The 22912-nt window shown below is 47.8% G+C and overlaps 1 protein-coding gene and 1 long non-coding RNA gene across 5 annotated transcripts in view; one reads left to right on the top strand and one right to left on the bottom strand.

The window, feature by feature from the left end:
- Positions 1-7201: 7201 nt before the first annotated feature.
- MFSD2A (MFSD2 lysolipid transporter A, lysophospholipid) lies at positions 7202-21762 on the bottom strand. Of its 3 annotated transcripts, none has more exons than XM_060206155.1 (14): positions 21523-21762; positions 20040-20171; positions 18207-18331; positions 12795-12918; positions 12595-12673; positions 11802-11956; positions 11308-11398; positions 11092-11213; positions 10817-10900; positions 10293-10376; positions 10089-10201; positions 9546-9689; positions 9263-9439; positions 7202-7659 (listed from the first exon to the last, which is right to left on the bottom strand). In XM_060206155.1, the coding sequence occupies exons 1-14, from the start codon at positions 21607-21609 to the stop codon at positions 7596-7598; spliced, it is 1581 nt and encodes a 526-aa protein (XP_060062138.1). In that variant the 5' UTR covers positions 21610-21762; the 3' UTR covers positions 7202-7595. The 3 variants fall into 3 exon arrangements, with proteins under 3 accessions (XP_060062138.1, XP_007527143.1, XP_060062139.1); XM_007527081.3 differs by having other exon boundaries at positions 21517-21761; XM_060206156.1 differs by lacking the exon at positions 18207-18331 and having other exon boundaries at positions 21517-21533.
- A 120-nt stretch (positions 21763-21882) lies between these two features.
- The window catches only part of LOC107522744 (uncharacterized), a 58662-nt gene continuing 57632 nt past the window's right edge, over positions 21883-22912 (top strand). For both annotated transcript variants that reach the window (XR_009553870.1, XR_001601601.2), the window contains exon 1: positions 21883-22017. This is a non-coding gene — a long non-coding RNA (uncharacterized LOC107522744). The remainder of the gene's footprint in view (positions 22018-22912) is intronic.

A 22912-nucleotide genomic window follows, 5' to 3' on the forward strand; every position in this document is an offset into this window, starting at 1 on the left:
CTTGGATGATGTAGTTCCTACATATCTCTCTCCACACCCACTTCATTCCACCTGCCCTCCCACTCACTACATTAAACTGCACTGTTTCCTTTTAGTCCTTTGATTTAACAAGCTCACTCCTGCCTCAGGGACTTTGCAGTTGCTGACTCCTTCTCCTACAATGCTTTCTCCAAACTCTTCAAATGCCTGGCTAATTCTTCTCCTTTATGATTCAGTCACATTCTCAGCACATTTTCCCCCCTGAACACCCAGTTTAAAACAGCATCCATACCAATTTCCTCTATTAAAATCACCTTTTCTTTTCCATAGGTCTTACTACCATCTGAAATTATCTTATTTATTTATAAGTCCACATATTTGTCACTAGGCCCCTCTGAGAACATAAGGCCTGTTTTGCTAGACAACCTATCCTCAGAACTTAACTGGTGCATAACACACAGTAGGCCCATTATAAATATTTATTTGTTAAGTGGCTAACCAAGGTCAGTAACATCTGGAATTTCTTTATCCCCACACCACACCACATGCACTTGTCATATCAATAAACCACCTCGCTGGTCCAATGTTATGCTTTGTTTTCATAGACCCAGGGAAGGAGAAAGAGAGGTTGAGAGAAAGGGCGGCGGGGTGGGGGGGGAGGGGTCGGGATAGAGTAAAAATGTGTTCCATCCACAGAATTTTGTTGGTGCAGTCTCTGGGATTTCTTTTTCACAACACTGAAGATGTCACCCCTTTCTTCCAGCAGGTGGAGCCAAAGCCATACCTGGGCCTTAGTAAAGGTTGTGGAGAGTGTGATTTACATGTATAAGGACTCAGAAAATAGTGAGAGTTTATTGTGGCATTGAATCTAAATATCGAAGAAGTCAAGAAGCCCTTCTCCAAAAAAGTGAGAAGGTATGAGATATCCAGAAAAGACCTGGAGTAGCCAGTGACCTAATGGGGTTCTGGAATTTCAGACTTGTTTTCCTCTCCCCCTTTTGTCCTGATCCCAAGTAACTCCCCACCTTAGGAGGTCTGCGGGAGTAGGGGTGGGAGTTGCTTTGAAGAGGAGAACAAATGTCTGTGAATTTGAAATTGGAGATAGAAAAGCATTTTCAATAAATAATTTAAAATATTTGTTTACTTATTAGAGAGAGAGAGAAAGCCCCAGAGCTTCTCTGACACATACAATGCCAGTGATCAAAACTGGCATTTCATGCTTGCAAGTCTGGCACTCTAACTATTGTGCAAATTCCCCAGGGAGCAAGAAAGGATTTTTTTTCTTCCCTTTTGTTGCCCTTGTTGTTTTTATTATTATTGTAGTTATTATTGTTGTTGTTGCTGTCATTGTTGTTAGATAGGACAGAGAGGAGGGGAAGACAGAGAGGGGAAGAGAAAGATAGACACCTGCAGACCTGCTTCACCACGTTGTAAAGTGACCCCCCCCCCCTGCAGGTGGGGAGCCAGGTGCTCGAACCAGGATATTTACACCTGGTCCTTGAGCTTCATGTGTGGGCTTAACCCCCAGAAAGGATTTTTAATTCTAAACCCATGTTGTACAATTGAAGGAAACTAAAATCAGAGAGAGAAGCATCATAGTAGGTCAGGGGACACTGGCTCTGGTTCACAAATCCCTCTGTAGTCACAGTTCCCATTCATTCATCTCTGTTTGGCCCACCTACCCTGCCACAGCTGGCCAGCCTTGGGCTCCATTTGGAAGACCATGATGAGGAGAGCATGGATTCTCTCACTGTAGCCCCAAAGGATGTGTAGGTGTGGGGGTGGGGTGGGGGTTCAACTTTGAACTGGTATGCTGGAGCCAAGTGTCTGCCACGTAGACCAGAAGTTTATTCCAGGTGCAGGCTGGTGGCTCACCATGAGAAGTGCATCCAGACCTGGGACTGGGAGGTTGGCAGGGCCTCAGCCTTGCTCCTGAAGGCAATGGGAACTCACGAAAGAGTCTGTAAACAGGAGCCCTATGTAGTTATCTTGGATAGTTTGCAGAAGGAATGTGAGGAGATCAAATCAAAGACCAAGAGGCCAGTAAGAATGGGGGTGTAATTTTCCAGGCCAGAGTAGATAAGACTTGAGAAGTAATTGTTGGGATGGGAAAGCAGCAAGCTTGAGTGGTTTAGGGCATTAAAACTAATGCTCCTTTAAAAGCAGGATTTGCAGCAGGGGAGGTGGCTCTGCAGACAGAGCACAGGACTCAGCATGCAGAAGGTCCTGGGTTCAGTCTCCAGCACCACATGGGACAGAACAGTGCTCTGGTCTCTTCACAGAATAAATAAAACGTTTGTAAATAGTAATTACAGTAGAGAACAGGATCTGATGGTTATTGATTGTTCTCGAGTGCTTCAACGACAAAGGCCAGACCAGAGTCCAAGCTCCTGCCACTCCCAGGCAGCCTCTGACCCTGAGGTGGCGGCTGCAAGGGCAGCAGGATGTGGCTCAGTGGCAGCAAATCTGTTCATATCAAAGTTGAGTGCACAAAACAGCTCAAAGTCTCAGAGTACAGACCCCACTGCCAGACAGTCTAAATTCAAAAATCTGCTCCCCCACTTAATGTCTGATGACCCTGGACAAGTTGCTCAAACGGCTCTATGCCTCAGTTTCCTTATCTGATAAATGGGCACAATAAAACTACCTACTTTGGCCCAAGAAACTAACTCACCTGGGTAGTGAGCCTGATTTGCTATATGCACAACCCAGGTTACAGCCTAGGCCCTACTGCACTGGAGGAAACTTTGATGGTCTGGTTTCTTTCTCTTTCTATCTCTTTCTACCTATTTCTGTTTGAAAAAACCAGCCTGGAGTGGCAAAGATCCTACCTCACAGGAAAGCTATAAGAACTGATTGAAATGAATGTTTAGGTATATACCACAGTATCTATTATTAACAATATAAAATTTGTCAAACTGGTGTGGCAGGACTTCATCAGCAAAAAAAAAAAAGTTTCAGGAATTCATCATCACTTGATTGTTCTTACAAGAAGTATTTAAAATCTCACTAACAAAGGAACACAAACAATGGATGTGGGAGATCAAACACTTGTGCTAAGAAGCTAACATGAAGATTAAAGGAGACACTAAAAGTAAAAATCATAGTAACCAGTTAAATATTATTTAAAGTAAAGGGGATAGGATATTAAAAACATAGAATTGGAAGGGTTAGGGAGATAGTATAGTGGTTATGCAAATGACTTCTGTGCCTGAGGCTCCAAGGTTCCAGGTTTAATTCCCAGCACCATCATAAGCCTGAGTAGAGCAGTGCTCTGGTTAGAAGCAATAACAAAAAAACAAAGAAACAAAACATAAGATTGGGATAGAAACATAATTCACTAGGTAGAGTTCATGCCTTTTCATACACATGGTCCATATTCAAATCCAGGCACCACATGGGAGATGCCATGACACCAGAGAAAGTTCTGGGATTGTGATCTCTCTATATATACATATGAATGAAAAAGAGACCCAAGAGTTGTGAAATTATACATGTGCAAGACTCAGATCCACCAAAAAAACTAAAATAAAAATCATAGAAAGTAAGGGGAGGGGTAAATACGTGAACTGCTAGAATGAGTTCAAGATTAGCTTGCTGGAGTCGGGTGGTAGCACAGCGGGTTAAGTGCACATGGCGCAAAGCACAAGGACCTTGTTCAAGCCTCCAGCTCCCCACCTACAGGGAAGTAGCTTTACAAGCAGTGAAGCTGGTCTGCAGGTGTTATCTTTCTCTCCCCCCAACCCCCGTCTTCCCCTCCTCTCTCCATTTCTCTCTGTCCTATTCAACAACAATGACATCAATAACAACAACAATAAAAGTAAATAAATAAATAAAATGTATTAAACATTTACAAAAAGATTAGCTTGCTGTCAATTTACAATGGATCACAAATATAGAGCCTTATTGTGAACCTCAAGACAAAGATCCACAGCAGAAACAATGAAGAAAATGAGAATGGAAACTAAACATAAAAAAAAAAAAGGGAGATGTTAAAGCCACTCATGTGGAGTACTAAACAGAGAAAATAAACCAACAAAGTCAAATTTCAGTGTTGCTTTATTGAGGGAATATTGGTTTACAGCATTATTGTCACAAATTGTCACATTTCCCCAAGATAGGTATCAGTACATTTTACCCTCCACCAAAACCATCACCCTATTCCACCATAAAGACTTAGATCCCCAGTATCCCCTCAGCCCTCCTTGCTCTCCCTCCTGAGTCCCCAGATCTGTTGCACTAGACCACAGTGCATTGCGGATTCACCCTGTATTGTCCTTCATTTTGTTTCTTAGATTCCCATCTGTGAATGAGATCACTTATTTGGCTCAACAGGATTATCTTTAGTTTCATCCATGTTGTAGCAATGGAGAATCCAGATTTTTCTGAAAGCTCTGTAGAGTCAATCCACTGTTTATATATACCAACATTTCTGTAACCATTCATTACAGATAGCACTACCGTGAACATGAGTGTATATAGATCTTTTCAGACAGGTGTTTTGCTGCTTGTTTGTTTGTTTGTTTTGGATAGATGCCTACAAGAGGAACTGCTGGATCATATCATAATTTTTTTTTTAATTAAAAGAGAACCAGAGCATCACTCTGGCACATATGATGCTAGGGATTGAACTCAGGATATCATGCTTGAAAGTCCAACACTTTAGCCACTGTACTGCCTCCCAGGCCAAAGTGTAGGTTCATTTCTAATATTTTCAGGAATTTCTAAACTATTTCCCACATGCACCAATTTGCATTTCCACTACCATTTTCCACATCCTCACCAGCACTTGTTTTTTTCTATGTTTTTTAAATAGGGGTGAGATTGTTATCTTGTTCTATATTTTTGACAACCAGTGATTTTTGAGCAGTTTTTCACATCTATTGTCCATCCAGATTTTAAAAAGATATATTTATTTAATAACATAGTAGAGAGGAAAAGAAAACCAGAACATCACTCTGGCATAAGTGATGTTGGGGATTGAACTCAAGACCATATGCTCTCAAGTCTGATGCCATAGCCATTGTGCAACCTTCCAGGTGGCAAACCCATAGATTCTGACAACCGAATATTTGTTATCAGAGGAGAAAGAGGTAAAGGGTAAAACAGATGATGATCAATGGTAACTAAGATCCCCCTTCCCCTCTTTTTTTTTTTTTTTTTTGTCATTTCTGGGACTTCACAGCTCCAAAGATAGGGAGAAAGAGAGAGAGAGTCAGTCTACAGCACAGAGGTTTCTTGTAGTGTGGTGGTTAGGCTTGAACCTGGTGATGTGCATGCAACGCAGCACACTATCCAGGTGAGCTATCTTGCAGCACTGGAACTAATCCTCTGGTGGTATGTTGGGCTAGCTTTGTGGGCAGGAGGGAGAGACGACCAGGGACTCATGGCTGAGTGGTATGCAGTTCAGTCTTTATTCATGTGGAACGCAGCGTAATCTAAGCTATCTCTAATCACAATCTTGTCCTTATATATCCTGAGGTGGAAGAGTCAGGTCCAAAGAGGATGTACGTAGGATAGGGCGTGGGGAGAAGGAAAAAGCGTGCAAAACAGTGAGGATTAAACCAATGCCCTGGAGGCAGGGTTGTGCTTAGTTAACAGTGGTTATGTAAATAGAATACAGTGTTAAGCAGAGGGGATTAAACCAATGAAACAGAAGGGTTCTTAGAAGCAGAATTTAGAAGCAGACCAACAGTGGTAGATATAGCATGGTGTATTTGCTGAGGTGTTAATCTGCATTCCTGAAACTTACACACTATTGTATTATGTGCGCTTAACCCAGTGAGACACGGACAGCCTCCACTTACACAGTATTGTGAACCAACACTACAAAACTATTTTAAAATGTATAGAACTGCAGTCCTGAAGGTGGTACATTGGATAAAGCATTGGATTCTCAGGTGAGAGGCCCGAGTTTGAAACCTGGCATCACAAGTGCTAGAGTGAAGCTTTGGTTCTCAAACAATCGAAATTGATTTGGTATAATTTTATCAGCAAAAATAGACATACTTCTTCCTTTAAAAAAAGTGGTACCCACAACTAAAATATAAATGAACCCTATGCACTGGGAGGTGGTACCATAGATAAGGTGTTGCACTCTCCAGCATGAGGTCCTGAGTTTGATTTTAGGCATCACATGTGCCAGAGTAATGATCTAGTTCTCTCTCTGTGTGTCTCCCTTTTCTCATAAACAAATCTTTATATATCCAAGCCTAGGATGCTGGGTGGTGGCACATCCAATTAAGCATATGCATTACCATGTACAAAGGCCCAGGTTCAAGATCCCAGTCCCCACTTGCAGGGGGCAAGCTTCATAAACAGTGATGTAGTGCGACGGGTGTTTTTTTCTCTCTATTCCCTCTCCCTCTCCATTTCTCTCTTTCCTGTAATAAATAAATAAAAACGAATAAAGTAAAATAACAAGTCTAAATAATCTAAGCATTTGTCTAGGCCCTCAGTTCATTCATAAAGAGGATGTACATAAATTAAGCCCCTGGTGCTGCCAGCTTTGTTCTCCTGATTTCTGGAGCTTTGACATAAAGTGTGCAAAGCCCAGTGATTTGCTGGGTCAGCATCCTATCTACCTATTCAGTTTTGTGAATTGTATAAAATAGAACAATCTTGTAAATTTAAATTGACTATGGTAGGAATAGTTACAGATCACAAACTAGGCCTCTTTACCCTTCTTCAGGTCCAGGCATAACTCACCAGCTTTGTAGTGAGTGTCACACACATACGAACCAAGCACCAGCCACGTTGGAGAAAACTTCAGAGCTGTGGTGCCTTTCCCTCTGTCTCTCTTTCTAGCTGAAAAAGTCAGCCAAGAGCAGAGAAGACAAAAAGAAAGTGGACAGTTATGCAGCCTGGGGATGGTCCGGTGGCTGGAGTGTCACTTATGTGCATGAGGTCATAGTTCAATTCTTAGTATTGCATATGTCAGAACGGTGCTCTAGTTTTCTCCTTTGTGTTAATAAGTATGTTTTGAAATAAAGGGAGGATAGCCTTTCTGTTTCTAGATGACTTCAAAGCTTAATGGAGAAAGCAGCAATGTGAAAGTAAAGCCTCAATGCGGTGCCTGGTACATGTGGGTATTTAGCAAATGTTTGCTGATGCTGTTATCACGCCACCAGATTCAGGGAACCTGCAGTTTAGTGCTCTCTTGCTCTCTAAGTCTGGGCATAGCACACAGTGAGTGGTTGAGGATAAAGACAGAAATAGGCAGTTCTGTTTTCCAGTTTTTATGAAAATTAATAACATTAATAGCTCACAGACATAAACATACACACACATTGCTATGTACATGGTCATTAAGTTATGAATTAGTCTCTGTAAAAAACATTTCTATATTAGTGTTCTGGGCCTAGCCCCATCAGTCCTTGGCATATTCACAGTAGCAGCCCCTAGGCTCAGCCCTACATCGGGTTGAGGGGCGGCGTGTGGCGGTATGATCGGCCAGCTCCACGGTGGGCACAGGAGGTCTTCTGGACTGCTCACTCTTTGGCTCCTTTCCTGGCACCTGGAGACCAACTGTCATCGAGCGGGCAAGCATGCCAGATGCCTCATGTGGCCTGCAATCCCAGGTCCTGTGGATGTGGTTTCAGGCAATTCATCAGGTGCTAGAGAATGCTTGCTAGCTCTGTAGAGTCCGTGTCCGAGCAGCCCGAGCTACTGGCCTCTTCCCTGCAAGAACCAGGACATGGGTCAGAGGGAGCATCCTTAGCCCTCCCAGACCCCACCTGCTCCATTCTCATGGGAGCTGCCAGTCCCTGCCGGGAGCTAGTCACTTTGCTCGCTCCCACTTTCAGCTCAGAAACTGTTGATTAGTCTGTTTCCTGTTCTTGCTGCCCACAAGGTTATACTCTGGCCTGAGCAGGCTGGTGGATTGGTGACTCACTCCACCCCGCCCTCTGGTCTCCTGCAAAACAGGGCTCAGCCCACACCTCAGGCCCTGCATGCCAGGGAAGCCAGGATGAGCGCAGGCTCTTGAGTTAGAATGGGCTTCACATCCTGGCCCTATCCTCTTCTGTTGTTATTTTGTGTGTTTTGTTTTGTCTTGCCACCAGAGTTACCACTGCGGCTTAGTGTCTGTACAATGAATCTGTTGCTATCCTAGGGGCCATTTTCTTCTGTTTTCTCTCCTTTCTTTTCCTTGATAGGAAATATAGAAATTGAGAGGGAAGGGAGGGTGAGGAGAGAAAGAAAGACACCTGCAGCCCTGCTTCACCAATCATAAAGCCACCTCCCTGCAGGTGGGGTTTGGGGGCTTGAACTTGGGTCCTTGCACTTGGTAATGTGTGCTTAACCAGGTGAGCCACTACCTGGCCCTGGGTCTACCCATTTTACAGCAGGCCCAGCCATTCTTTCTGGCTAAGCCTTGGCTGCTTCATCTGTAGAACAGGGATCACAGAAACTCCTAACACCTAGGACTTCTAACACCTAGGCTTGTTGGGGGAACATGAATGCATATTCCTTTTAAAAAAAGAAATGCCTTGGAGGCAAGATTTTTGTTTATTCATTCACTAGCACAATAGCTGTCCCATAACAGGTTTACAGTATGTATCTGTTGAATGAGTAAATGTAAAATCACTTGGACCAGGGAGTTGGGCAGTAGCACAGCGGGTTAAGCGCACGTGACGGGAGGCACAAGGACCGGCGTAAGGATCCCATTTCGAGCACCTGGCTCCCCACCTGCAGGGGAGTCTTCACAGGCAGTGAAGCAGGTCTGCAGGTGTTTATTTTTCTCTTCCCCTCCTCTCTTCATTTCTCTCGGTCCTATCTAACAATGATGACATCAATAACAACAACAACAATAACTACAACAATAAAACAACAAGGGCAACAAAAGGGAAAATAAATAAGTATTAAAAAATATTAAAAAATCACTCGGAACAGTGTCTGGTATGCAAATAAATGCTCAAGAAAAGTCAGCTGTGCAACCCAGGAAGTGGTACAGTGGATAAAGCATTTGATTCTCAAGTGCAAGATCCAGAGTTAGGCCCCTGGTATTGTATGCACCAGTGTGGTGCTCTGGTTCTCTCTCTTTGCTCCCCTCACAAATAATTTTTTAAAGTCTGCTGCCCTTATGATAAGGTGCTTGCCCTACTGGGTGAGCTATCTCCTGGCCCCCCTACCCTTATTATGAATTGGCAGTGGAAGGGGTAGAGAAGGAGCTGTCACGGGAAGACATGCAGCACAGAGGTCTGGACCTGATCATAGGAGGCATGAGTTGAGGGGTTTAAACTGGATGATGCCCCCCTCCTCCTAGAAGCCCCATTAAACTCACCTCAGAGCCTGCAGGGCCTTCTTGTTCTGCCGCCGTTTCTCCTCATCAATAGGGTATAGTTTGAAGAGCAGCAGGCCCAGCAGGATGAGGACTATGGGAGTCATGGTCACCAACATCTTCAAAGTAAACTTGACACCTGCCGGCTGGGAGCAGCTACCGGTCTGGTATCCGGCAAAGCTGTGGAACCCAGGGGTGGGGGGGGGGCGCGGCAGGGGAGAGGTGAGGATACGGCGCCTGGGCCCTCACCCTCCCACAGCATGGCCCAAGTCCCTAGATCACTCACTCAAGACTGAGGGTGGAGATGCCCAGGGAGACACCAGAGGCAAACTTGGTGAAGAAGACGTAGAAGGAGAAGAAGATGGGCTCGGTTCCATGGGACTGCGGCTGCTTCAAGTGGAAGTCATCAATGACATCGGGCAGCATGGACCTATACGGAGTGGTGGCAGTCATGAGGACCTATCCACCTAGCATTGCCAGGCCCCACTAACCCATAAGGTGCCTTCAAGTCCATGAGGAGCAGTGGGAGCTTGCAGCCCAATGGGCACACAGCTCAGTGGGGAGATTGCCCCTCCCTGTGAGGAAGGAAAAAAAGAGCTCCCTTCCTCCAAGATAAAACAGCTTCACTGTCAGCACTCAGTTTAGCCAGGTCGCAACCCACATTCTAATGAAGGTGTTCTTGCACAGTTCACAACTTGTACAGCCTGCCCCACTCTAAACTCTGAACCGTGCAAAGACAGAAGACTACCCAAGGAATTTTGGAGTTGGATGTTGGGGTAGGGGTGGAGGGGGCTAAGGAACACACCCAGGTAAGCCTACATGTACTTACCAGGGTAGTAAGAAGGCAGCTGCTACACTGATGCCGGCAGCCACAGCGACTATGTATGTGACAATCAGGTTACTCTCGATGAGGGCCACCAAGACCAGAAAAGGCACTGCTGACTAGGGGAGCAGATGCAGGTGATAGTTGAGGGGGTTCCACCAGCAGTTAGTTCCCTAGCCCAGTCCAGTTCTACCCCTCTTCCCTACTCACGGAGATCCCAACATATACAGCTGTCTTCTTGCCAAACCGGGTTAGGAACCATTGCCAGATGGGAATGGTGAATGTGGCTGAGAGCTGTGGATGGACAAAGGGGTGATGGAACTGGACTGGAGCTATGGAATCTCTCCAGTCCTTCCCAGAACCTCTCAGGTGCTCCCTGGCCTGCTCCCAGCCCTGCCTGATAGTATTTGCAATGAGGAAGCTGACGGGCACATGAATCAGAGAGCTGAGAGCCAGTCTTAACTCTATCTGCTGGCTTCTCAGAACTTGGAGTTCCAAACTTTTTGACCTCCACATCTTTGTTCTCATCTGCTTCTCTACCAGGACCTTTAACCTCAAACTCTGCAATGACTTCTTTCACAATGTCTCAGATATTCTGAGACGCCTCCCTCCTCTCCTTGTGCTGGTGGGCCAGACTGAGAGATGTCTCTCTTCTACCCAGAGAGCTACCTCTCAGTTCCTGCCAGTTCAGTCCAGGATGCCACCCCCCCCTTCCCAGTCAAGCCCATACACACCATGATGGCCAGGAGCAGATTCTGAAATTCATTGCGGAATCCTAAGGTGTAGGTGCAGAACAAGGCGAAGTTCCCCTCTACCAGCTGAGAAGGGAGGGGGAAGGAGATGTAAGGGAAGAGGTGATGTAGAGTCCAGCCTTCCCAAGATGGCACTTTTGTGCCAGGGAGTCACCTCCCCCATTGCACCTGCCCCTCAGGCTCCATCACTAGTCCCCAGCCTCATCCATTCCATCAGCATCTCCATTCTAGGCTGAGTTTGCAAGGCCCCTACTCACCATGAAAGCTAGGGAGGTGAAGAGAAAGCCAGCGATAAGTTTGATATATGGGCCGTGGCTCATGACCAACCGGAGACCCCGAAAGAAGGACATTGACTCAGCCCTCTGAGCTTCATAGGGTTCTGTGGGCCAGAGGTTGACAGTCAAGAAAAGGCCTGAGTATGGGACAAAGCCACTGTGTGTTGGGACCTGGCCGCCCTCCCCAGGATCTCTCACCTCTCTGTTCCCGCACACCCAGGATCAGGATGACAGCACAGAAAACATAGATGGAGGCAATCACTCCTGCTGCCAGCAGATATGCATTTTGCTGTAAAGGTGATGAAGAGAGACAGTGTGTGAGCTCTACTCAGTGATCCTGGGCCAGTTTCTTCTCTAGGGGCCTCACTGTCACCATCTGTGAAATGAGGGAAGAATCCAGGACCTGCTGCAACTTCCCCAGGCTGGGCAAAGCTTGGAAGAACAAAATGTTAAGAAGCCAGATTGTGAAATCCACAGTCCAAATCCACCCAAATCCAGCTCTTACAGCTCAATAGCTCAGACACTGAGCATGTTCTCTAATCTCGATATGCTTCCCTTTCCTAATCTGTCCAATGTCTGGCATCATAACCCCCCATCTATACGATCCTCAATGTAGTACAGTAGCTGAGAATAATGCAGACCACCCCAATAGTCCTCCTTGTCCCAGATCCCTGCACATCCAGGGGGCTCACCGTTTCTTTGAGGGAGGTGGTGCTGTGTGTGCGATTGATACCTTCCGAGGTCACTGTAGAGCCATTTGAGTTCTGGCAAGGTGTATTCGCTTGGCCCACGATTTGCCCCTGGATTGCGGTGCCCAGCACTGTGCCCAGTACCTCCACAGTCATCCCTGCACAGTGAAATGGAGGCCTTTTAGGGGCCCTTCAGAGATTGAAGGTCTCCACAGGGGAAGGTCAGACAAAGAGAAGCTCAGCTCTAGATGAGCCCCAGTGGTCGTAGCAGCTGCAGGTACGCTGGGCATGGAGAGATAGGGTAGATGGCACTTTGGCTTAAACTCATGGCCTTGCTGTGAGACTGCTGCACCTCTCTGAGCTCACCAGAGCAGCAAGTGCATCTTATTTTTTTTTTTTTGAAAACCAGAGCACTGTTCAGCTTGGGCTGATGCCAGGAGCTGAACCTAAGACCTGAGTCTCAGACATAAAAGACTGTTTTTGTAAAACAGTACTATCTCCCTGGGGATGAGTATTATTATTATTATTTTAATGAGACACCTGTAGCACTGCTCTACTACTTGTAAAGTGTCTCTCCCTGCAGGAGGGGACTGGGGGCTTGAACGTAGGTCCTACACATGGTAATGTGTACTCTCTACTGGGTGCACCATCACCTGGCTCCGGAGATGTTATGATGTCAAGATGAGGTTACACTCACACCTAAGGGAAGAGCTGAGATCTGGGCGCATGTGAGAATCAAGGTGAAAGAGAGACCAGGGGAAGAGTGGGCGGGGTCAGTGGCCTGGGAGAGACTTACGATATGCAGTAGCAGAGTCCCTCTCACTCTGCTCGGTGCTGATGAACATGGTGAGAGCTGAGTAGGGAACATGGAAACACTGGTATGGAAGAAAAGGTCTGGTCAGTCAGACCATGAGCAGATGGGACTTTGGGGACCACACATGGAGGCGTCCAGGATCTTCCCTCACCCTTGCCCCCAGGGGAGATGTCCATACTCACCGTGACCAGTGTTTCAAAGAGGCAGTAGAAAAGCAGATACCACAGGGTCTGGTCCTGTGGGAAGTCAGGCACGTACCAGATAAGGAAGTAGGCAATGATGGCCAGGGGTGTGGAGAAGATGATCCTGAGAAAGGGGGAATGTCTCGGTGGAGGGAAGGGGGACTGGAAGCCAAAACCCCTGCCCCACAGGGTACACACTAAAAAGTAAACCCCTCCCCCTGAATCCACCCACCCTACCATCTCTGGGAAAGAGCTAATGGCCAAGCTCAGAAACACAGACTGGGAGCACGACACAGGGCCCTGAATCTCATGCACATTTCCCTAGGAGGAGAGACACAGAGCAGGGGCTTCCTATGGACTAGGAAAACTGGGAATGCAGGCCAAGACCTAAGCTGGTGGGGTTGGGAGAAGGAGTAACCCCAACACCAATGCTTGCACATGAGAGCACACACACACCCACACACACACACACACACACACACTCCATACACACATACTGCACTGGATGGAAGTGGTGACCTCCAAGCAAAGGGTTTCCTTTTGGAGAGGCCTCAGGGAAAGGCATAGTGAAATGACTGAGGAGAGGTAAATGCCTGGCTTGTCTCATACCATCCTTAAGTGGTTAGGTCTCAGGATGGACTAAATGCATCAGTATGAAAGGCAGCAGAATGCAGTCATGATAGGAAAGGTATTTGAAGCCACTCTTCAAGAACCCAGTTCTCCAATCTGGACCTGTAGGTTGGAAGCTTCATGAGTGGTAGAGCAGTGCTGCAGGTATCTTTCCTTCTCTTTCACTACTTCTCTCCTTCTCTATCAAAAAGAAGGAGGAGAAGAGAGAGAGGGGGGAAGGGGTAAAGGAAGGGAAAGGCCAAGGAAGAGGAGTAGGAGAAGGATAAGACAATATTTTTGTCTAGCTCCATGCTAGCTATCAAACTCAAACAAAAACGATGATAGCTGTGGGCCCCTGGGAACAAACCTAAATGGACTTCCTAGCTTCCTTCCGCCCTAAGATCCCTATTCTCATCTGCTCTGGTCCTACTTTTTGTTCCTGTTCATTAATTATTTTGTACTGCTTTATATCTTGATACCTTTCAACTACCAAGTTGCAGATGCTATCATGATTCCATCCTCACTTCCCTGGGCAGATGACCTCACCAGTGTCCTGGAACCTCACCTCTCCAGAGCTCTACCCCACTAGGGAAAGATAGAAACGGGCTGGGGGTATGGATCCACCTGCCAACACCCATGTCCAGTGGAAAAGCAATTACAGAAGCCAGACCTTCCACTTTCTGCACCCCAAATAGAATTTTGATGCATAAAATAAGTGGAAATGATAGGTGAAGTGACCAGAGAGCTCTGAACTCCAATTCCAGAGGATACTCAGAAGCAGTAATCAGGACCCAGAGAGAGAAGAGGAAAAGGGGAGGGACATTCAGAAGTAGTAAGAGGTGTAGGTGTGACTTGGAAAGGAAGAGAAGATGGGACCTTAAAAAAATAGGTAATTGGGGGAGTCGGGCTGTAGCTCAGCGGGCTAAGCGCAGGAGGCGCAAAGCACAAGGTCGGCATAAGGATCCCGGTTCGAGCCCCCGGCTCTCCACCTGCAGGGGAGTCGCTTCATAAGCGGTGAAGCAGGTCTGCAGGTGTCTATCTTTCTCTCCCCCTCTCTGTCTTCCCCTCCTCTCTCCATTTCTCTCTGTACTATCTAACAACGACAACATCAATAACAATAATAACTACAACAACAATGAAAAACAACAAGGACAACAAAAGAGAAAATAAATAAATAAAATATTTAAAAAAAAACTTAAAAAAAAATAGGTAATTGGGAGTCGGGCTGTAGCGCAGCGGGTTAAGCGCAGGTGGCGCAAAGCACAAGGACCGGCATAAGGATCCCGGTTCGAACCCCGGCTCCCCACCTGCAGGGGAGTCGCTTCACAGGCGGTGAAGCAGGTCTGCAGGTGTCTATCTTTCTCTCCTCCTCTCTGTCTTCCCCTCCTCTCTCCATTTCTCTCTGTCCTATCCAACAACAACAACAACAATAATACAACAAGGACAACAAAAGGGAATAAATAAAATATTTTTTAAAAAAGAGGGAAAAATAGGTAATTATATACAAATATAGACAGATAGTTGTAGAAATAATAGTTGAGGGAGTCGGGCGGTAGTGCAGTAAGTTAAGCGCACGTGGTGCAAAGTGCAAGGACCAGTGTAAGGATCCTGGTTCGAGCCCCCGGCTCCCCACCTGCAGGGGAGTTGCTTCACAAGCGGTGAAGCAGGTCTGCAGGTGTCTATCTTTCTCTCTCCCCCTCTGTCTTCCCCTCCTCTCTCCATTTCTCTCTGTCCTATTCAACAATGATGACATAAATAATAATAATAACTACAACAATAAAACAACAAGGGCAACAAAAGGGAATAAATAAATATTTTTTAAAAAGAAATAATATTTGACCCATATCTGTAACCTTAGGAGAACTGCTATAGCTTATAATGGAGGAATTAGGTGGTGGGAACAGTGTGGAATTGTACCGCTGTTATCTTGTAAGCTTTGTAAATCAATATTAAATCACTAACATATATATATATATATATATATATATATATAGAGAGAGAGAGAGAGAGAGAGAGAGAAGAAGATAAAGAAGAATTAGAAGAAGGAGAAGGAGAATGAGAAGAAAAAATGGTCATCAGAATGGTGGGAGGGCAGGCATGAGGCCCCCATGATAACTCTGATGACAAGGAGAGAGAGAAAGGTAATTGTCAGGTGTTGTTGGGGAGAGAGATTGGGGAATTCTTTTTATATAGGCATAGAATTTTGATTTGAGAAGGAAAGTTCTGGAGATGGATGGATAGATAGCAACTATCACAAAACAATGTGGAAATACTAGCTTTCACTGAATTGTATACTGAAAATGGTACATTTTATGCCATGCATATTTTGCAATAATTTTTACAAGTTATACAACAGTGGGACATGAACAAGTGCTGTAGAGAAAAGGAATAAAGTAGGCTAAAGGGGATTTGGAGCATGGGTATGCAATGGACAACCCAGTGGCCAGGGTAGCCGTCACTGAAAAGTGCTCTCTGTGCCAAGACTTGAATGAGAGGGAGGAATTGGCCATGCAGATGTATGAAGTAAGAGCAAGTCAGGCAAGAACAGTCAGGGAAAAGGTCTCCAGGTGGGAGGAGAGCCTGACAAGTCTGTGAAATAGCCAAGAGGGCTGTGGAACTGGGGTGGCATGAGCAACAGAATAGGATTTAGGAGATGACGTTGGAGTGAAGTGGGACAGCCAGTTATGTAGAACCTCACAGCCCATTTGAAGGACTCTTTCACAGAGTTTGATACAGTTCTGAGACTTATATAAGTTGATATAATGCAGAACAGTGCTTACAACAGTGTTTACTGTGGTTATGTCATTAGGTAAGTTTGTGGGAGAATACAGGCTCAAATGAGTTTCTAGGAATTATGGGTACATCAGACAAGGAATCAGATTCTCAGCTCCAGGTCATCTTGGCCTCCCTGTGTCCCCCTGCTGACACGCTGCCTCTCAACAGATAGCCTCAGCAACTTCAGATAAAAACACCTGTCAGTCTTTCCGTCTCCTTTATCTGAAAGGAGAGATTTGGGTGAGGGAAGGGGCTGGCATGAAGATCAGGAAGAAAGTGGACCACAGGGCTTAAGAGTTCCAGGAGGCCCAACCTCTTCCCACATGGAAAGGGGAAAAGGGACTGATCTCAGGTTCTAACTGGTGGAGAGGAGAAGTGACACTCATGTATTTCCTCAGCCCACATGTGGCCCAGGGGGCATGGGTGCTGAGACCCAGGGGTGTGGATACTCCAGAGGCATCTCCAGGTGAAGCCATCACCAGGCAGGTGAGGACACGCACACAGCCACTGTGCTGAACAATAAACTAGTTTAGAGGGCCCTCCTCAACTTCACCAGCCCAGCGAGAGGCCCTCAGTTTCCGCTGGGGGGGGAGGGGGCGGGGAGGAGTGCTCTCAGTGTTCTCCCTTCCTGCCTTTCTCTAGCTCTCCTGAATCCACATGTCTCTTCAGAGAGCAAGGGCTCTTCCATCAGCCTTTGTCAAACACGTCATCAGACACTCCATCCTCTCCTCCGTATGCAGCACCGTGAAACTGAATGTGACTGGGAGTAACCCAGGCGGTTGAGGGGCTGTGTGCTGCTGGCTAAAGCACCGCCTCCCATTGGCTGGGCCTCATGAGGCGATGTGGCAGCAGAGCCCCGCCTCCCACCAGCTGCCAGGGAGGCGGGTACTAGGCCCAGTCTCATGGGTAGTCTTTGCTAGGAGTCTCTGAATCTCCTGCCCAGGTAAGGCTGGTTGTCTTGCCCCCAGGCTCTCAAGCCTGGATCAAAGGCCTCAGTTTGGGCCTCAGCCAGGGGCTGGCGGGGATTGTGGTGTGAGGGGGGCCTCGTGGGAAAGGAAACTGTGGGGAGGGGGAGTAGGGGGAAAGGAAAGAGCTTTGAAGGCCGGAGGCCAGGTATGGGCACCCCTGGGGCAGGAAGGCGCCCACTTGAGCCTGGATGGGCTGGAGATAAAAGTGGTATGTACCCCCCCCCCCCACCAAGCAGGATGTCCTGGAGGAACTAGAGTTCTGGCCAGGCAGCTTGTCCACTGTGTATCCCTTTGCTGTTTGATGTAACACACACACACCCCTCACCCTACTCCCCCACCCCTGCCCCTAGGACTCAGAAGTGTAGGCTTTGTACCAAGGGAAAAAGGTAGTTCACATCAACCAAGGGGCCAGAGGTCATGGGCCCGTTATACACACTTGGTATTAATACCTTTACTCTTGCTCCACCAGGAGCCAGTCTGAAGTGATGTCAAAGTAGGTATCACTTAATAGGCACCAGACACGATTCCAGAAGCATACAAAGAAACATTTTATCCTCACCACAATACCTTGTGAGATAGGCATGATTACTGTCCTCATTTTGCAGATGGAAAAGTTGACACTCAGAAATGTTAAGTGATTTGCCCAAGGTTACACAGCTATAAGTAGCAAAGCTGGGATTCAAACAGAGGGAGGCTAGCTCCAGAGTGTAACCTCTCAAGCAATATATAATATCTACCTTTGCTGCCATGGGAGGCGACTGAGTGGGGCCAAGGTTAGAATTCCAACTTCAATGAAGGGAATAAAATGGACTTTGGGAAAGCAGCAGGGCCTGGGTTGGTGAAGCTACTCAGTCTATCAGTTTGGCCAGCCTCAGCTTGAGTCTACAGAACATCCTATATCCATCCATGCATCTCAGCACCTCAGCTGGGGTTTCAACATTTTTGTTATTGTTCATTCTTTCTCGTCCTCCAGCATGTGAGCGGCCTGGTGGAAGGGTCAAATGCTAGCTATGCCAAAAGTCCTGCCTTCTACCACCTTGAAGGGAACTAGTCTACTCACCAGGGCATGAGGCGGCCCAGGCGGGTCCAGGATGATTTGCTAATGCAGAAGCCCACCAGTGGGTCTGTGACGGCATCCCAAGCTCGGCCCACAAATAGGATGATAGAGGCAGAGAAAGGGTGCACCTGGAAGAGGTAAAGAAAGAGCCCTTCATCCTTCTACTCACTTCAACAACTGATGGGCAAAATCAGGGATTCTCACTCTGTCTCAGCCAGGCCCTGGGAATCTAGTGCTATTCCCACCTAGGCCGTAAGCACCTTCTCTTGCCTTGTCAATAATGACAGTAACAGTTCTGATGCCAGGCAGATTGTGCTTTCTTAGAAATGGCCCCAGGTCTGTCCCCTTATGCCTTTCTCTGCCCTTGGAAACACTCCTACCAATCAGAATGAGCCCAGATTCATTTCCTTGGCCCACTCCCATACCCCTGAGGCCCTAACACCTAAAATCAGAAATAGGATTGCTAGATGACCACAGTGGGTCTCAATATCTGTATAATGGGATGTATGGTTCTGATCTTGACCCCAAAAGAAGGTCACACTCTCTTGGATATAGAAAAAGAAACCTACAGATGCTTTCAAATAGTGACCTGGGAGGTGCCACAATGGATTAAGTGTTAGACTTCCAAATATGAGGTCCTTAGTTCAATATCTGGTATCACATATGCCAAAGATATATCTCTCTCATTAATAAATACACCTAAAAAATTCAGGTGATGGCATATCCACTAGAGTGCACATATTACACAAGGATCAGGGTTCAAGTCCCCAATAACCACCTTCAGGAGAGGAAGCATCATGGTTAGTGAAGCAGTGTTGCAGGCATCTATTTCTCTCTCCTTCTCCATCTCCCCTTCTCCTTCTCTCTCTTTGTCTCTATTGATAAGTAAAGGAAAAATTTTCAAAAGTAAAAAGTAGCCTGTCACTACCCACTCAAACTGTCCTTCCCCTCATGCCCCAAATTTTCTAAGCCTTAATGACTTCTCTGGACTCTTCCTCATCCACCAGGTCCTACTGGTCTCTCCCACACTGCAGTCTCTCCAATAAGGCTCTTTCAGCTCTAAAACTCACAACAACATAGTTTTATACTTTGACTGCAGACGTCTCACATTTGCCACCCCACTCGGGGCCCAGTCCAGGGGAATTGCTCAAAAACTAGCTGGATGCAGTTATTTGTCCTTTCTGGAAGCTCTGTGTTCCCCACCTATAAATGGATACAACCAAGAAGCCTGGCTTGCAAAGTCAGATGCTCTCAGAAAAGACAACTAGTACAAAGGCCAAGAGCCAGGCTGTGCAGACTCCCACTCTCCCATTCAGACAAGGTGGATTCTCAGAATTCCAGGCTGCTGGCCAAGGATTCAGAGGCACAGAGACCCTGCTTTGCCCTTAGTGTCCTTAACAGTGAAAAGCCATGTGTACCAGGGCACCCTAACTTAGCCTCCAGGGTGCTTATGCCCACCGATATACCTCTTCAGCTCAGGTGATGGTAGCTGCACTTCATCCATAAGCCTGGTAACAACCACCAACCCTTAAACTGAGCCAGCTTACTATTGTCCAGCCAGGGACACAGTGTGCTAGCCTCTTCTGAGAACAGCATCACCAGCAATCTCTGTTTCCAGACAAGAAGGAGTTGACTGACACTGACCTTGCCAGTTAAGACTCTAGGGCCGATTGACTCCCCTTCTGAATACTTTCCAAACCTTGTTTCTCATCCACTGTGATTCTGAGAAGCAACAAGGAGGAATTCATCTCACAGGTGGGGGAAACTGAACCTACCCAGGAGTCACTAGTCTTTCCTCAGGAGGCTGGAGGAACCTGATGGGTTCAGCTTACTTACCCGAGCCACATCCAACAGGTAGATCTGTAGGAAGAATCCTAGGGCACAGCCTGTCACTTGGTAGGGGGCTCCCCCAACTGCATAGCACAGCTTGTTGCAAATTGACAACTGTTGTTTCTTCTTTGTCTCTTTCTGGGAAGAAGAAGAAGAAAAGGTGAGAGGTTCTAGAGGCAGAACCATCCCTTCAGCCAACTCTTTCAGGAGAAATAAATCTGCCTTGACCTGTTCCCACCCAGAGAGGTCCCACTTCCACAAGAAAATAAAGATGTTCTTTGTTCTTATTCTAGTTGGGAAAGGGGGAACTTACACTGAGCATATCTCCCCTAAGCCACCCTACCCACAGCCCAGACTGTGAAGAAACTTATCAGCCCCTCCCAGCAACCCCCCACCCCAGGCCTCAGTCATAGTCTTGTCTAAGATATTAGGGGAGCAAGCTCCAGCAGGAGACCTGTCTCCACCAGGTACCAACTGCCACAACCTGAAAATCTGGCTGCTGAGTGCTGCCTAAACCCAGCCCTGGCTCCCACCAGGAGACACCTGCCTGAGGGCTCTAGAGAGCAGCAGGGACCCAGCCCAGCTAGCTGCTGCAGACACAGCTGTTCCTTCCATCTGTCCCAGAGCGCCCCAGTCCCCACAGGCAACCAGAGATCCAGGCAAAACCCAGCTCTATCCTACCCTCCTTCCTCTGCCCCCCCCCCCCAGCTCCTAGGGGATCTTGGGGAGAAAAGGCCTCTAGGTGCAGGGCTGAGCCCTCTATGGGTGCGGCATTAAGGAGGGCTGAAGTTGCTCAGGGAAAGTAGAGATTACTCATACCATAGCAGCACTGCATAGTAATTGCTCACTCTGACTCCTTGCAAGGATGAGTTTTTCTTAAAAAAGGCAGTGGCCTCCCAAATATATATATAGGCTGGGATTCCCCGACTGGGGCCACCGGATTTCATTCAGTCTTTCATCACGTCCAGAAAGTTGAAGATAAGGCAAAAGCCACGAGGCCCAAAAACTTCACGCGGGAGCCATCACCCACCCTCACAAAAACGCCGGTGGAGCGCGGCTCCTTTAAGAGCAGGAGCCCTTGTTCTTATGAATGAACTTGAATGGCCCTTGCGACAGAGTGGGGGCGCGAGTGTTCGCAAGTGGCTGTGGGGAGAAGGGGGCGCGAGAGATGGGGGAACCAAGGGCTCTCCCACATAGCTGTAGTTCAGGGCCACAAACCTAAGCCGCTGGTTACAGAAGGGACACCAGCCAGGCAGAGCCTGGCACCACGTGGAATTGGCGGCGGGGCCGCTCGGCACAGATGCCGGCTGGGGGGTGAGACGCCGGCGGCTTCTGCAAACTTTCTCTATCATCCCTTTCTCCAGGGCTCCCTGGCCCCCCCATACGCCCCTGTCCCGGGCTAGTCAAATGGTCCCCTACCCCTAGATACCCCCACCATAACCTCCTAAGCCCTGGTTGTCCACCAGGGGTGCCGGGCCCTCACCTTCACCTGGGCCGGGCGTTCACCACTTTGGAGGATGCCGGTGGGCAGCAGTCCCGCCGCGGGCCCGCTCTCGGCGCCCTCTCCTTTGGCCATCACCCGCGGGCCACGCCGCCTGAGACCGGGACCCCGGGGTGCAACTCGTCTCTCCCCGCGGGCCTCTGCTCTGCCTCGGCTCGGGTTGCAGCCGCCGCGGTAGCCGAGCGCTAGTGAAGCCGCCCGGCCGCTCGCGGGCTGGAGCGCAAACACTGCCTCGCACGCCCCCTCGCGCCTCTTAAAGGCCCTCTCGGATCCGGCCAATCCCGGAGCGCCGGGCGCCCCGCCTCCAGCCAATCTCCTCGCCCTTCCTCCAGCCCAACCCGCCCCAGGCGCTTTGCCACTGAGCCACGTTCCCCAAACCCCAGAACCCGCATCCGACTGCGCTTGCTCCGGCGCCAAGAGACTCACCTGACACGGAGGAGGAAAACCCCAGGCTGCAAGTGTCCTGCCTTAGCTTCCCCCAGAGTGAGTCCTTCCAGAGTGAGACCTCCAGTCCAGGACTTCTGATCTTCTCTCTGAAGCCCACTGCCCCCCCCCCCCTCGTTTAAAGCTGGCTTGGGAGATAACTCACTCAGTTCAGCGCTCACTTTCCCACTTGTGCCCAGGGTTCGATCTCCCCAGTCCGCACACGGGGAGGATTCACCAGCAGTGGGGCGGTGCTGTGGTGTGTCTCATTTCTTTCTTTCTTTCTTTCTTTCTTTCTTTCTTTCTTTCTTTCTTTCTCTCTCTCTCTCTCTCTCTCTCTCTCTCTCTCTCCTCTCCTGCTGTTTCTATCTGCGAATGAAAGGAAAATAAAATAATCTCCTGACGCAAAACCTGAGAAGATTTTAAAAAATCAGGTCTAGCAATTCTGGCATTATTCCTCCTACACTTTCTGTCTTTTTTCCATTTATTTATGAGACAAAGAGAAATCAAGAGAAGTGAGGAGATGGAGAGGGAAGGAGACAGAGAGACACCGCTTGCAAAGCTTCCCACCCCCCCACCTCGGTCCTTGAGGACTGGGAGTTTGAACTCATTTCTTTTGGCATGACAACGTGTGCGGTCAAACGGCTGCTCCACCACACACACACACACACACACACACACACACACACACACACAGAGAGAGAGAGAGAGAGACCACAGTACCAAAATTTGTTTCAACCCTGTGGGGACCAGGCCCGAACCTTGGTGCACACATGACAAAAGCAACACATTATCCAAGTGAGCTATTTCAATGACCCCCTCCCCTTTATCACTTTTTTCATGTTGTTTCTGGCACTTTTCTTAAAGATGCCCCTTTGTCATCTCCCAAGAGCAACCATTCCCTCTTCCTATCTTTGGAATCTCTAGGGCACTCAGCTATGGGGGTGGGGGTGGG

This window comes from Erinaceus europaeus, chromosome 13, assembly GCF_950295315.1.
Source record: "Erinaceus europaeus chromosome 13, mEriEur2.1, whole genome shotgun sequence".
NCBI lineage: Eukaryota > Metazoa > Chordata > Mammalia > Eulipotyphla > Erinaceidae > Erinaceus > Erinaceus europaeus.

What these genes read in the sequence shown, in the direction of transcription:
- MFSD2A (XM_007527081.3), bottom strand. Translation starts at nt 21,609, where the DNA reads ATGGCCAAAGGAGAGGGCGCCGAGAGCGGGCCCGCGGCGGGACTGCTG. An exon ending in AACGCCCGGCCCAGGTGAAG is followed by an intron (nt 20,172 to 21,516) that starts GTGAGGGCCCGG and finishes TCTTCTTCCCAG; the next exon opens with AAAGAGACAAAGAAGAAACA. An exon ending in GGACTCTGCTACTGCATATC is followed by an intron (nt 11,957 to 12,594) that starts GTAAGTCTCTCC and finishes TTCACTGTGCAG; the next exon opens with GGATGACTGTGGAGGTACTG.